This window comes from Ictalurus punctatus, chromosome 17 (genome assembly GCF_001660625.3).
Source record: "Ictalurus punctatus breed USDA103 chromosome 17, Coco_2.0, whole genome shotgun sequence".
In the NCBI taxonomy this organism is placed as follows: Eukaryota; Metazoa; Chordata; class Actinopteri; order Siluriformes; family Ictaluridae; genus Ictalurus; species Ictalurus punctatus.
In genome coordinates, this window is record NC_030432.2 from 22,463,838 (window position 1) to 22,477,798 (window position 13,961).

Below are 13,961 nucleotides of genomic sequence, written 5' to 3' on the forward strand. Positions count from 1 at the left end.
AAAGAAAGAAAGAAAGAAAGAAAGAAAGAAAGATAAAGGAAGAAAGACACAGATAGAGAGAGAGAAAGAACGAATGAAAGAAAAAGAATATGAGACAGACAGAGAAAGAAAAAGAGAAAGACAGCCAGTCAGACACACTGAAAGAAAGGCATAGACAAAGAATGACAGACAGGGAAGGAAAGAAAGAAAGAAAGAAAGAAAGAAAGAAAGAAAGACAGACTGAGGGAATGAAGGAAGAAAGAAAGAAAGAAAGACATATAGGGAAGGAAGGAAGGAAGGAAGAAAGAAAGAAAGACAGATAAAGGAAGAAAGACACAGATAGAGAGAGGAAGAAAGAATGAAAGAAAAAGAATACGAGACACAGAGAAAGAAAAAAGAGAAAGACAGCCAGTCAGACACACTGAAAGAAAGAAAAAACAGACAGAGAGAAAGAAAGAATGAAACAGAGAAAGAAAGACACAGACACATAAAAAAAGAAAGACAGACAGATAGAGAAGGGAAGAAAGAAAGACAATAAGATAAAGACAGAAAGAAAAAAAGAGAGTCAGAGAGACTGAATGAAAGAAAAAACAGACAGAGAGAAAGAAATAAAGAAAGAAATAGAGAAAAATAAAAAGAACAAGACACAGAAAGAAAAAAATTGAGAAAGGAAATAAAGTAAAAACATACATCTTGCTTTATAAGCTCCATTACATTCCACCCCCGAGGGACAGTTAGTCTGAAGGTTCTGGAAAGGGACCTTGAGATCTGTGAGACACTATACAAGTCCAAGTGAAAAGAAAAGTTCAGCATGTCTTGTTTGTTGAAAAAAATCGAGTTGCTCATGCTGGTTTTCTAGTTAAAGCAGAGTTCTGGGCGTGTTAATTCCGCTCGGCACCTGTTTACGGGAAGTGTATTGTTTAAATACGGTACATACCCACGGCATTGTTTTCAGAGGTCGAGTTCGGCTGTGGCCTGCAATGAGCAACAAAACACTTATTCCACCTGTTTTATAGCTGCTATAAGATGTTTTGCAGGCATCCGAACATTAAATGTAACTATAAATGACTAAAAGGCATTACATGTCATTCTTTAATAAATAAAACTTGCGATTGTTGGTAAATTGCTGTATTATAAGGGGAATAAAACACTTTAGTATGTGCTGTTAATTGGGCGCTTTCAATCCCACCCCCCCCCCCCCCCCCCCGCCGCAGTAATTACAATATAATCACATGTATAGTTTGTGTAACTGCACGGCGATTATATACACGGAATATAAAGTAAGACCTACTATACACTACCAGCCAAAAGTTTGGACACTACAATAAAGATTGCCTTGAAGACATTTTAATAAAAGCTTATGGTTGGAAAGTTGCAGGTTGTGAATCACGCCCGTGCATCGTGTTTATCTCCGAGTTAAAATGTAAGTAGCGTTGCTTTTTAAATACTTAAAACGCACGTTTGAATTCAGAATAAAATTGTTTTGTGCCTAAATGAAAATAGTTTCTTTTATTTAGAAGTTAGGAGAAGCATCGTGGAGCTCGGTATGTTTTTAAGAATTGAGGTTCCTTATGAAGCCGGTTGTGAAGATGCTTCGTCAGAAATGTAAATTATATATATATATATATATATATATATATATATTAATGATAATGATAATGAGTGTTAGTTGATCACGTATACATTACAGCACAGTGAAATTCTTTTCTTCGCATACCCCAGCATGTCAGGAAGTTGGGGTCAGAGCACAGGGTCAGCCATGATACAGCGCCCCCTGGAGCAGAGAGGGTTAAGGGCCTTGCTCAAGGGCCCAACAGTGGCAGCTTGGCCACATGAAACATATTAAATATCCCAAAAAAAGTTATGAGTTCTTTAACACCATCTCGGTAAATGCATAACTCCATACAGATTTCACTGTATCATTGTTTCAATAGTAAAAATGCAGACCATCAAACATTATGGTCTGGTTTATCTGTATATCCATGGTCTGGTTTATCTAAATATAACATTATGGTCTGGTTTATCTAAATATAACATTATGGTCTGGTTTATCTGTATATAACATTATGGTCTGGTTTATCTGTATATCCATGGTCTGGTTTATCTGTATATAACATTATGGTCTGGTTTATCTGTATATCTAAAATGTGTGAAGAGCTAAGCACACGTATCGGGGACATTTTGCCTAAAAATTAGAAACAGGGTGATTTAAATCCTCATTCACACTGTTAGGTTCTTGTATAAGATGTACGTAGATCTCGTTCAACAGTTAATGATGTCACATTTTTTCCTTCCATGCGTACTTAAGGAAGGATAGGACAAACAGATAGCTTGTAGGGGGTTTCGATGTGAAAAGGATAAAGGAATCTGGTAAAGAGGATGTGTTTAATGCAGCATTGTCTTCAGGATGATACGAGGTTCTGTAAAGAAATTTTATTCCAAACAATGAATCTATATTCTGAGAGCGCTCTGTGCTAAAAAAATAAATAAATAAATAAATAAAAATAATAAAAACTGCACGAAGCAAATAAATGTACCTTCTTTTTTTCTTTTTGGAATTAGTGGAGCTGATTTGTGAAATATCCTGATGAGGGGAGAGTACAGATATTAGTCTCATGAACAGAGGTGGGAAAAAAAATGTAGCCGAATGAAAATCTCACACAAATAAAAGTGGAAGAAACTCATCAACATGACGCTTGATTAATCCAAGTAGGCACTTTCTGTGAAACGAATTTCTTTTGAACTGAAATTAGAAGTTCCACCACAGTTGACTAAGGTACTGCATATTTGAACACTTGAACATTTTGGTTTCCGAAATGAAGTCGTAGGAAGTGATTCAGCAATCGTGCATGATTACCACAGACGTGGCTCTTGAACACCGAGCGCTGTTGAGAAGCTCAGCAGAGCTGCTGGATCTCCTGGAGTCGGTGGAGACATGCGTCTCTCCAGCGTCCCTCACCACCTCATGCAGACTGTCCATGGAGCCCTCCTGCAGAAAAACACACCACTCTGACATTAGACTCTCAGGCATACACATGCATTGAAATTAGCGAACTGATGGCGAATTATAAACAACAACAACAACAACAACAAGTGTTTCATGTTTATGTCAATGTGTCTGGGTGCAGTTTTCCAACAGCTTCACGATGATGCAATCAATGCACCTTGTTTATTAATCTTTTAGTATTACATGATAAGTGATCCTGACCCGTTCTGCTCTCCGGACCTGCCTGATCCATCCTGATGCCCTACCACAGGATGGAGCTCTCATCAACTTCAAGCTACAGCCTGGAGATCGCTGAGGACGGTACCGCTTGAAGTACCATGGAAATGGTTTTGGACCTCAATTCTACATGGACGTTCTCGCTGTGGTTGCTGTGGTTACGGTTGCAGCGATGTCCTTGGGACTGCGATTACCACGTGCAGTTTAACACTCAGGTCTCCTTTAGTGAACAGTGGACTAGTTCAACAAACAGACTTCATATAAACACCATAATGACCTTTCTTTTACTCTCACACTATCCGGCGTTACCCAGATGAGGACGGGTTTCCTTCTGAGTCCGGTTCCTCTCAAGGTTTCACGTATCTAACATTAGTTAATTAGTTAGAATTCTTATGCATAAAATACACACACTCAGGAGCATGAGTAGGCTATGAACGTTGTTTTCCAAATTTACAGGATTTTCTTGAATACCAACTTTCTTGTTAAATGAGGCCCAAAGTCACTGATAGAAATACGTTTAGTGCGATACTCTCTCAAACATTTAGGAAGGATATTTGTACCAGTGCTATCAGGGAACTCAGTCAAAGTTTTATATGATTTGACTAGAATCTAATTGTAAATAATTTTATTTCATGTTTTATTTTATTGCACAATTATACTGTAAAAATGATATATTAGCATATCGTAGCACTCGAATATATGTAAACAATCTAATAAATATAAGTAGTTTATCATAAAATATTAGTCTTATACATATATTTCAAAATGTAATAAAAAAAAATGTAGAACTTGTTTGTGTTATTTTTCTCTACCAATCACAAATGGTTTGTGATTTATAAAAAGCAATTTCACCAGATTATGCTTTACATGGGTTAGGGTTAGGATTAATAGTTCTCAGTTCCTTTTTCGAAGGCTCACTGGAAACCTGAGGTCACTGTGGGGTTAATGCAGTGTATCCACTATTAATCCTGAATTCTAACAACATCTGAAATTCTGGCATGAAATAGCATGAAATTACTACTACTACTATTATTATTATTATTATTATTATTATTATTATTATTATTATTATTATTATTATTATTATTATTGCTATTATTATTATTATTGCTATTATTATTATTGTTGCTATTCTTCTTCTTATTATTATTATTATTGCTATTATTATTATTGTTGCTATTCTTCTTCTTATTATTATTATTGCTATTATTATTATTGTTGCTATTCTTCTTCTTCTTCTTCTTATTATTGCTATTATTATTGCTATTATTATTGCTATTATTATTATTATTATTATTATTATTATTATTATTATTATTATTACACAATAATTACATATATTATTTATATGCTCACGTTTCCTGCGAGCAGTGTCAGTTACAGCTTTACAAAGGGTTATATTTTCCACCATGCAAAAGCCTTCAGGACACAGGAGTTCTTGGTAACATTACAAGCTGTATTTGTGTCTCGTTAACTTCAGGAAAGAGAGGAATAAGAGAGGCTGATGAAGGAACAACCGTTTATAATGGCTATTACATAAGTGATAACAGGAACTAACTTGTTTTGTGGACTTATAAATACATCCCCAATTCCGAAAAAGTTAGAACATTATGGAAAATGCAAAACAAAACAAAACAAAACAAAACAACAACAGAAAGAGTCATTTAACACTTTTTAAGCATTTGGGCTCTGAGTGAAAACACCAGTCGGTTAAGTTTAGCAAGCGGAATTCGTTTTCCTTATTTTGCGCTTCATAATGTGCCACACATTCTGAATTGAGCATTCAGGAGTGGTTTTCGGCCTCGCCCTTTACGCACCGAGATTTGACCGGATTCCTTGAAGCTTTTAATTATATTCTGGACTGTAGAAGGTGAAATGCTCAAAATCCTACCGATCTGTCTTTGGGGAATGTTCTTCTCATAGTGTTGGATTATTCGCTGACGCATCTGTTGACAGATCGGCGAGCCTCGACCCGTCCTTGCTCACGAAGGACGAGGCCTTTTTTGGAGGCTCTTTATATACTATGATTAGACGATTGCCTCACCTGTTTCACATCACCTTCTTATTTCAACGTCTCACATCGCTGTTAGTCCTCCTAGCACCCTCCTACCTCAACTCTCTCCTGAAGGCCTACGTTCCCTCTCGCAATCTGCGATCGATTACCGACGTTTAGCAGTTCCAACTCAGCGTGGCGCAAGGTCCCTTTCCAGAACCTTCACACTAACTGTTCCTCAGTGGTGGAATGCACTTCCAATCTCAATCCGGGCCGCAGAATCTCTTACCATCTTCGAAAAATAGCTGAAGACCCACGTCTTTCATGAACACCTAACCAACTCATAATAAAAAAAAATAAAAAATTGAAAAAATTGAAAAAATGCACTTACACCTCTACTCTGCGCTTTGATTCTTCTGGAATTCAATTAATAGATCTCGTATGGTAGCACTTCTTGTATTGTTCTCTGCTCGATATATTGCTTTGCTTGTATCTTTCTCATTTGTAAGTCGCTTCGGATAAAAGCGTCTGCTAAGTGAATAAATGTAAATGTAAATGTAGTCCTAAATCACCCCGTCCCAACTTTTTTGGAACGTGTTCCCTGCATCAATTTCAAAATAAACATTTACCCAAAAAAAAAAAAAACAACTAGTAACGTTGCAGTTCAATACGTAAAACATCAAATACCTCGTCTTTATACGTTCAAAGTCGAAGTACATTTACAAATCACTCCCCTTTGTTTTTATTAGCATCTTCAACACCGTCCCAACTTTTTCGGAATTGGGGCCATATAAAAGAGAAAAACTACGCGTCACGCTTTATTAAATAAAAAACGTAATCTGTGGGAAACTGCTCTGGAATAAGAGGACGTGCTTTTAGAGGAGAGTTAATACTAACTCCACTATACACTGGTATCAAATCACCCCATGTATGCTTAAGGTAAATGACGTATGTTGTACAGATTTCATGCCAACGATCATCGTGATGTTTTCACTGTCATTTTTCACACGTCCTGTTCATACTTCACGTCTCGCTTTTTGACCGTATAGATTGGTAACTTGTAGAACATAGTTTCAGCCCCGCCCACTCAACCCTGTGGAGCTGTCTACTCAGGAATTATCCCCGAAATATTACTCTTACACTAGTGCTTCAATCAAAACCATTGACATGTGACAGACTATTCTTGATGGCAACATGTATAATTGTTTATAACAATTTGGAATAAACGTTGTAAGACAAATTGTAATTCATAATAAATGTACCATAATGTATACATACAGATTAGGATTGTAATATGAGAATTGTACTGCTGAAACATTTATGGATTTGTGGTTCGTAAGATTATCATTAGGTGTTGTATTTATGCACAATCATTTTTTAATACACAAATAGCTCCGTAGATCGCGCTCAATGCTGCGGTGTTTTAAATGACTTTTAATGTACAGTTCTTTAACAGCTACGATTTTGAAACCGAGTTAGAATTTATCAGGTGCCACTTCTATATGATTATAACTGGCCCGTTATCTGCTATACGCCCGTCCCATTCGATTCCACAGTTCTGAAAGGGTCGGTTTGACAAATATTCCCCACCTGTGTCTTTTTACGACGTTCAAAGATCGTTTAAAACGCTACACAAGTATGCTTCTGTGATCTCAGACATATCAGCTCAAGCCTCTCTGACACACTTCCTGATTTTGAATGCGTTTCTCAATAAAGAGACAATTCTATAGCATTTTTCTCATTATAACCGCCAGTTCATGACCCCGAAAACGAGAGAGACGGCGAGACACAATAACCCAGTTCATTTGGAGGAGCACAATAAAAGCCCAGACACTAATCTATCCATCCATCCATTCATCCGTCCATCCAATCGTCTCTCTGCACTTTGATCTTAAGCCCACTGAATGATATTCGGCCAGAAAGGATCGGCGCCAGACGTCTTACCAGCGAGAAACAGAAGAGATTCATGCTAGAGCTGTTCTTCAGTTCTTCAGAGGATGACGAATGTGGAGAGTGGAGCTGACAGGCAAACCGAGTGCTGATGTAAGAAGTTCTCCAGGTTGCCCGCCGCACCCGCAGATTAACACCGAATGAAATCCGTCACATAATCCGACAAATGGGCAGGACCGTTTTCTGCTCTAGGATTAGCTCACATGATCACAAGCCCCTCACTCAAGCACTGCCTTTGCTTCATAATAAAGAAGCTCCAGTGGTGCCCTTCGTGCTTGTTAGCTATTAGGGATGTTACCAAATACATTATATAGAATAAACAAGTACACATTGACACTTGAGATGTGCATCAGGACTGGGATCCTGACGGATAAGAATAAAAAGTCACACAAGCTGGAGTTTTGCACTTTCACGCGGGTGTGGGCCAGCTGTCAGATAAAAAGTTTGCGGGACAAAATAAATACCATTAACATGAATATAGAGTGTTCATTCATTCATCTTTAGTAACTGCCTGGTCAGGGTCATGGTGGTTTACATTAGGCTACGAGTTTGTTTATATTTTAGAAAATAGAACCAATTAGATCCCACACACAACTGAAGAACTGTCAGAGCCAGAATTTACACACCATACTGACACCGCTGACATTTCTACTTATATGTCTAGACCACATGTTCCTGTGTCCTGGAGATATGCTTTACATTTAATACAGGTTAACCCCCCCCCCCCCCCCCCCCCATACACAAGTATCTAGTCATCTAAGCTTGTTGTGAGCTAAAGATACTAAATTAAACTCATGCTTTGATTTTCATGAATGGTGATTATAGGAACAAGTCCAATCTAATAGTCTAATTTAATGCTTCCAGATGTACAGTGACTCCAGTTTTCCACTTCTGCAATGTCTTCCTTTTCAGTATTACATTTCCTCTCACGCAGGTTTCGTCTTAATCAACGAAAGAGCCCCGATTCTCCGAACTGCCTTCTGGTCATTTCCTGTAAATTGTAAATTGACAGAGGTGCTGCATCATTTCAAGAGATCGAGGCCATTGGTGCTTAAATCTTTCTCTGCCCAGTAGTGAATGTGCCAAGATAAATAAAGTAGCGTGAGTCTACTGTATATTTTTCATATTTGGACAAAGGTTACTGTTTACAATGTAGTGGTGGCTTAGCCGTTAATCTGGGTTATTCGGGGTTCAAGCCCCGGTGCTGCCAAGCTGCCAATGTTGGGCCCTTAACCCTCTGTGTATCATGGCTGACCCTGCGCTCTGATACCAACTCCCTGGCATGCTGGAGTATGCGAAGAAAAGACTCGTTACAGGGTCGGGAAGGTCTTCCTGACGGCAGGAGGCGTTCACTCCGGGGACGCAGAACTCCTCGCGAGTCCGAGAGAACTCATCAGCTTAACGACGGCAAAGGACGGTAGTGAGGTCCGAAATAGATTCCCGATGTGTCTTCTTATGTATGATGTGGCGCACGTTACATGTGAGGAATAAAACAATTCGGGTTGAGTTGTACCTGGAAAATAATGACTGTTTTCACCCAGACGTTGATCTTTTTTTTTTTTTTTTCAATAACAGCACGTCCTGAAGTGTTTTATTCCTCTTATACCACAGTAATATGCTGACTATTACATTTTTTTTTTGTAGTTATTGATCTGAATACACGTTGTATTTTTTTATCTGTGTATAGATACATTTGATGTTGTGGAACATCCACCAAAAAAAACATCCTTATGTCATAGCAGCTATAAACAGTTGTTCCCTTTCTTAGGCTTGAAGTAATAAGACGAAAACAAAATAAGAGCAGCTTGTCATGTTACCTAGAAACGAGAAACTTTCCTGAAAACTTTCCTCTGGCCGATCCGATCCAGACGTTTACAAAGAGATGACGCATACAGTACACGTGTCCTTACAGAACACTTCACTATATAAATGATAGTATTTAACTACCATTATATCATACAGCCTGGAGATCACTGAGGACGGTACTTGACGGTACCAATTCCACATGGACGTTCTCGCTGTGGTTGCTGGGACTACGGTTGCTGCGATGTCCTTGGGACTGCGATTACCACATGCAGTTTCACACTCAGGTCTCCTTTAGTGAACAGTGGACTAGTTCAACAAACAGACTTCATATAAACACCATAATGAACTTTCTTTTACTCTCACACTATCCGGCGTTACCCAGATGAGGACGGGTTCCCTTCTGAGTCCGGTTCCTCTCAAGGTTTCTTCCTCGCATCATCTCAGGGAGTTTTTCCCTCACCACCGTCTCCACCGGCTCGCCCAATAGGGATAAATCCACACACTTAAAATCTCTACCCTGTGTTTATATGTTTCTCTAAAGCTGCTTTGAGACAATGTCCAAAGCGCCATACAAATAACAGTGAATTGAATTAATCATATTTCAGAGTTTGTTGCGCACTACAGACCACGTTATAAACCAAGTTGATCTAAAATAAAATGGAGATGCTCTTACCAGAGGCACTACAAAGGAGCACAAGGATAAAAGGTATACAGTAGAAGCTTCATGATGCCAGCTGTTCTGAAAGCACAGTTTCTAATACAATCGTTTTATTATCTCTGGTCACACCTCATAAAAAAATCTCCAGAAGCCTGAGAGCAACGTCACGCAACAGGTTTTCCGCATAAACTGTAAGAATTCAGTACGAACGAGGCAGAACACAGGGTCACTCTGGAAGACGTAAACAAATAAGGAGGAAAAGCAAATTAGAGGGATGTTTTCCAAGGTGTATTCCCGCCTCATGCCTAGCATTCCTGGGATAGACTCCGGATTCACCGAGACCCTGACCGGGAAAGGAATTTTTTTTTAAAAAGGTAAAAAAGTGAGCATACTTTTAAGAGTTTAATGTTCTAAATTATGGATTAAATGAAGGTTTATTGATATCGATTTGCATTTAGGACTTCGTTTATTCCAGTTTCGGGTTTAGTTCAGTTCCTTAGTTAAGCTAATCACGTTGCTCCATTACTTTAAACTCATTTCGGGATCAATTCTGATTTTATACAGTTGCTGACATTAATTGCATTTCCAAATTGCCAGCATATATTAGATTAGATTAGATTTTGGAAAAAAACAAAACAAAAACCCAAACCATTGATAATGATTAGCATCAAGAGTAAAATTGTTGCTATTTACTTTGGTAGGCTAGTAAACAATCAGAATGAATCCCAGATCGATGTATTAATCAAATGCTTAGAGTTTTTAACTGCTGTTATTAAGCCGTTTGAAATGCAACACAACTTGGATGAAATGAAACTTAGATCAACAAATCGTTCGTTGGCTATAAACCGGAGTCCTGCAGCAGAACCAAAATAAACTTGAAGGCGTACCCGCAAAAAAAATGGAGAACAAGGGCTTTCGCTTGGAGGTTAACCGAGATACTTTTGATTTCAGTAAGCTGAAACACCCGTGCCAGCACATTTCACTCACACACACACACACACACACACACACATCAAAAATAAACCTCAGACAAAATGGGGACCTCCCTATCTGAGGCAAAGATCCTAGATACAAAGTAAACACAGCTTCTGCTGTCATACACACATGATGCTCATCTGTTGATCTTTTTAATTTAAAAGTTTTTCTGCTTTAGGTTCATGTTTGTTTGTTTTTAATTTAGGCTTCTGGTTTGTGTGATCTTTCAGGGCATCCGAGCACACACCCAGGTATTAAATTCTGTTATTATCAATCCGGGCGCAGTCAAGAATTCGTTTCAGGAAGTACGAGGAAATTTACTAAATTAAATCACAACGTGACGGTTATACACGGTTATACTGATTAATGTGATGTGTTCAAGCACTCTGGATGTCTACGGTAGTAGATTACAATCTACCATCAACTCATTTCTCCATATTAATAACATTAATAAGTCTAGGAAGTATAATAGCTTTATGACCGTTCCATTGACATCCATGAGCTCAGAGTTTAGCTAGCTGGCTAGCTAAAAACATACATTTCAATTGGCTAATCCTGTTTCTCAACATACCAGCCGGCAGCCAATAAAACGCATGCGTGAATGTAACACATTAAAAACATGACGAGTGAGAAGGACAAAAATCGGTTCATTATTTTGACACATAAACGACGTCATTGTTCAGTGGTGGAGTGGGCAGCACAAAAAACATTAACACCGATAAAGACGGACAAAAACGATAAGGGATGAAATAAAGAGATAGAATGCAAGGAGAAAACAAATTAAATCCAGATGTTCTTTTATTATTTAAAACTGCGTGTAATATAAAGATTGCGCCCCGCTCCTCCACCCAAATGTCACTTATAAAATTGTAAAAATTAAACAGATTGGTCTTTGTGTAAGGAATGTCATTAGAGCAAAAAAGGATAAAGCAAATATACGCAAACACATAGAAGGTCCTCACGTTCCACTGCTTTTATTTCCTGCTAATTTCTTAACATGTGGAAATATTTGTATTAACATAAATATATTCAACAACTGAGACATTTGGAATAATGAGTCCCTGAACAAAGGGGGGGGGTCAATATTAAAAGTAACAGTCAGTATGTGGTGGCCTCCAGCTGCTTTAAGTACTACAGAGCATCTCATCCGCATGGACTGCACCAGATTGGTCAGTTCTTGCTGTGAGATGTTACTCCACTCTTCCACCAAGGCATTTACAAGTTCTCGATCACGTCTGGAAGGACACACGATTACATGTAATTTTCCACTGCGAGGACGATCAGCTGTCCCTGTTCCTGATCAGATCCCTGTAGCACCGTCTTAGGCATCTTACATTACAGACATTGCAGTTTATTGCTCTGGACACATCTGCAGTCCTCATGTCTTCCTGCAGCAGGTCTATGGCATGTTCACGCAGGTGAGCAGGAACCCTAGACATCTTTCTTCTGGTGTTTTTCAGAGTCAGTAGAAAGGTCTCTTCAGTGTCCTAAGTTATAGTAACTGTGACCTTAATTGCCTAGCGCCTGTAAACTCTTATTATATACACTTGCATGTGCAATAATTGTTTATGGTTGAGTCAACAACCATAAAAACCATGTTTAAACCCTTTCCAATAAAGATCTGTAAAGCTTATTTGGATTTTACAAAATCTTTAAAATACAGTGTCCAGAAAAAGGGACATTTGTTTTTTTTATGAATGTATATATATATATATATATATATATATATATATATATATATATATATATATATATATATATATATATATATATGTATACAAAAAGTTATCCAACACCTATCACCAGTTTGAAAATCTATGTAATTGCCCACTTAAACTTAAAATCTGGTTGTTCCACCTTTAGCAGCAATAACTGCAACCAAACGCCTCTGATAACTGGAGATCAGTCTTTCACTTACTTCTAGGACTAGGACTTGTTCCTGTGCTTTGGATCGTTATCTTGCTGCATAATCCAGTTGTGCTTGAGTTTCAACTTATGGACTGAAGACTGAACATTCTCCTTTAGGATTTTCTGGTAGAAAGCAGAATTCATGTTTCTCTCAATTACTGCAAGTTGCCCAGGCCCTGAAGCAGCAAAGCATCCCCACACCATCACACTGCCTCCACCATGCTTGACTGTAGGTATGATGATCTTTTTGTGGAATTCGGTGTTTGGTTTACGGCAGATGTAACGGGACTCCTGTCTTCAAAACAGTTCCACTTTCGAATCATCAGTCCACAGGACATTCTCCCAAAAGGTTTGAGGATCATCAAGGTGTGTTTTGGCAAAATTCAGACAAGCCTTAAAGTTCTTCTGGGTCAGCAGTGGTTTTCACCTCGCCACTCTTCCATGGAGGACATTTTTGCCCAGTGTCTTTCTGATAGTGGAGACATGAACACTGACCTTTATTAATGCAAGAGAGGCCTGTAGGTCCTTTGATGTTGTCCTTGGCTCTTTTGTGACTTCCTGGATGAGTCGTTGCTGTGCTCTTGGAGGAATTTTGGAAGGTCGGCCACTTCACTACTGTGACGAATTGTTCCATTTGAAAATAATGGCTCTCAATGTGGTCCTTTGGAAACCCAGAGCCTTTGAAATAGCTTTGCAACCCTTCCCAGACTGATGCATTTCACAATCCTCATCATTCCTGGAATTTCTTTCAACTTTGGTATAGTCTTTATGCAACTTCATGCTGTTCCACAAACTAATGGATGCACCTTTTGACATCTGGCGAGTTTCATATCAAATATCAAATCATAATGATAACTTTGTTTACTATTTATGAACATCATTAGTATATCACAATAATCTAAATAAAATTGAGAACCAAACTAAACCATAGTGATCCAACACCGAACCTTCATAGTACCCTAATTTCACTATGATGTCATTTGGTAACTGTGTATTTTTGCATACTACTATCGTTTTACTTCACAATGCCGTCATATTCGATTAATTAAAGTGCTGTTGAATTTTTTTTTTGTTGTTCGGATAAAAACAGCACAAAAGACGGATTATGCTAATAACTAAAGCGGACTTCAATACACCCTGACGTCAATTTAGCTAGAAGTATATTTTACATAATGGAAGAGACAAAGGAAGCAGCGGTGCACCAAGTTAATATCCCGCTGTAGAAGAATTGGACAGCAGACATCCTATGACACTTTAAGTACTTAAACTTGCCTTCTCAGTTTGACATTAAAGTCTGAAAATGCACTTTCAACAGCAAAAAAAAAAGGAAGCAGATCCTTTCTGCCAAGCACGAGAGGCGCTCCAGTCCACTCTGGCAGACTGAGTAATGAAGAACTGTCATTAGCTTGGCAAGAGTGCATTTCTAATTTCAGAAATTAGATTTGAATTCGTTGTGCACATTGATGGCA

At 38.3% G+C, this 13,961-nt stretch overlaps 1 protein-coding gene across 3 annotated transcripts in view; it reads right to left on the bottom strand.

The window, feature by feature from the left end:
* The window catches only part of samsn1a (SAM domain, SH3 domain and nuclear localisation signals 1a), a 65,706-nt gene that overhangs the window by 15,093 nt on the left and 36,652 nt on the right, over positions 1-13,961 (bottom strand). The window contains exons 2-4 of one of the 3 annotated variants that reach the window (XM_053687463.1): positions 2,837-2,968; positions 2,517-2,563; positions 917-954 (exon numbers count right to left, since the gene is read on the bottom strand). In XM_053687463.1, the coding sequence (XP_053543438.1) occupies positions 917-954; positions 2,517-2,563; positions 2,837-2,968 (217 nt within the window). Of the gene's footprint in view, positions 1-916; positions 955-2,516; positions 2,564-2,836; positions 2,969-13,961 lie in introns of those variants that run through there. The other 2 variants (XM_053687464.1, XM_047161244.2) reach the window with 2 other exon arrangements.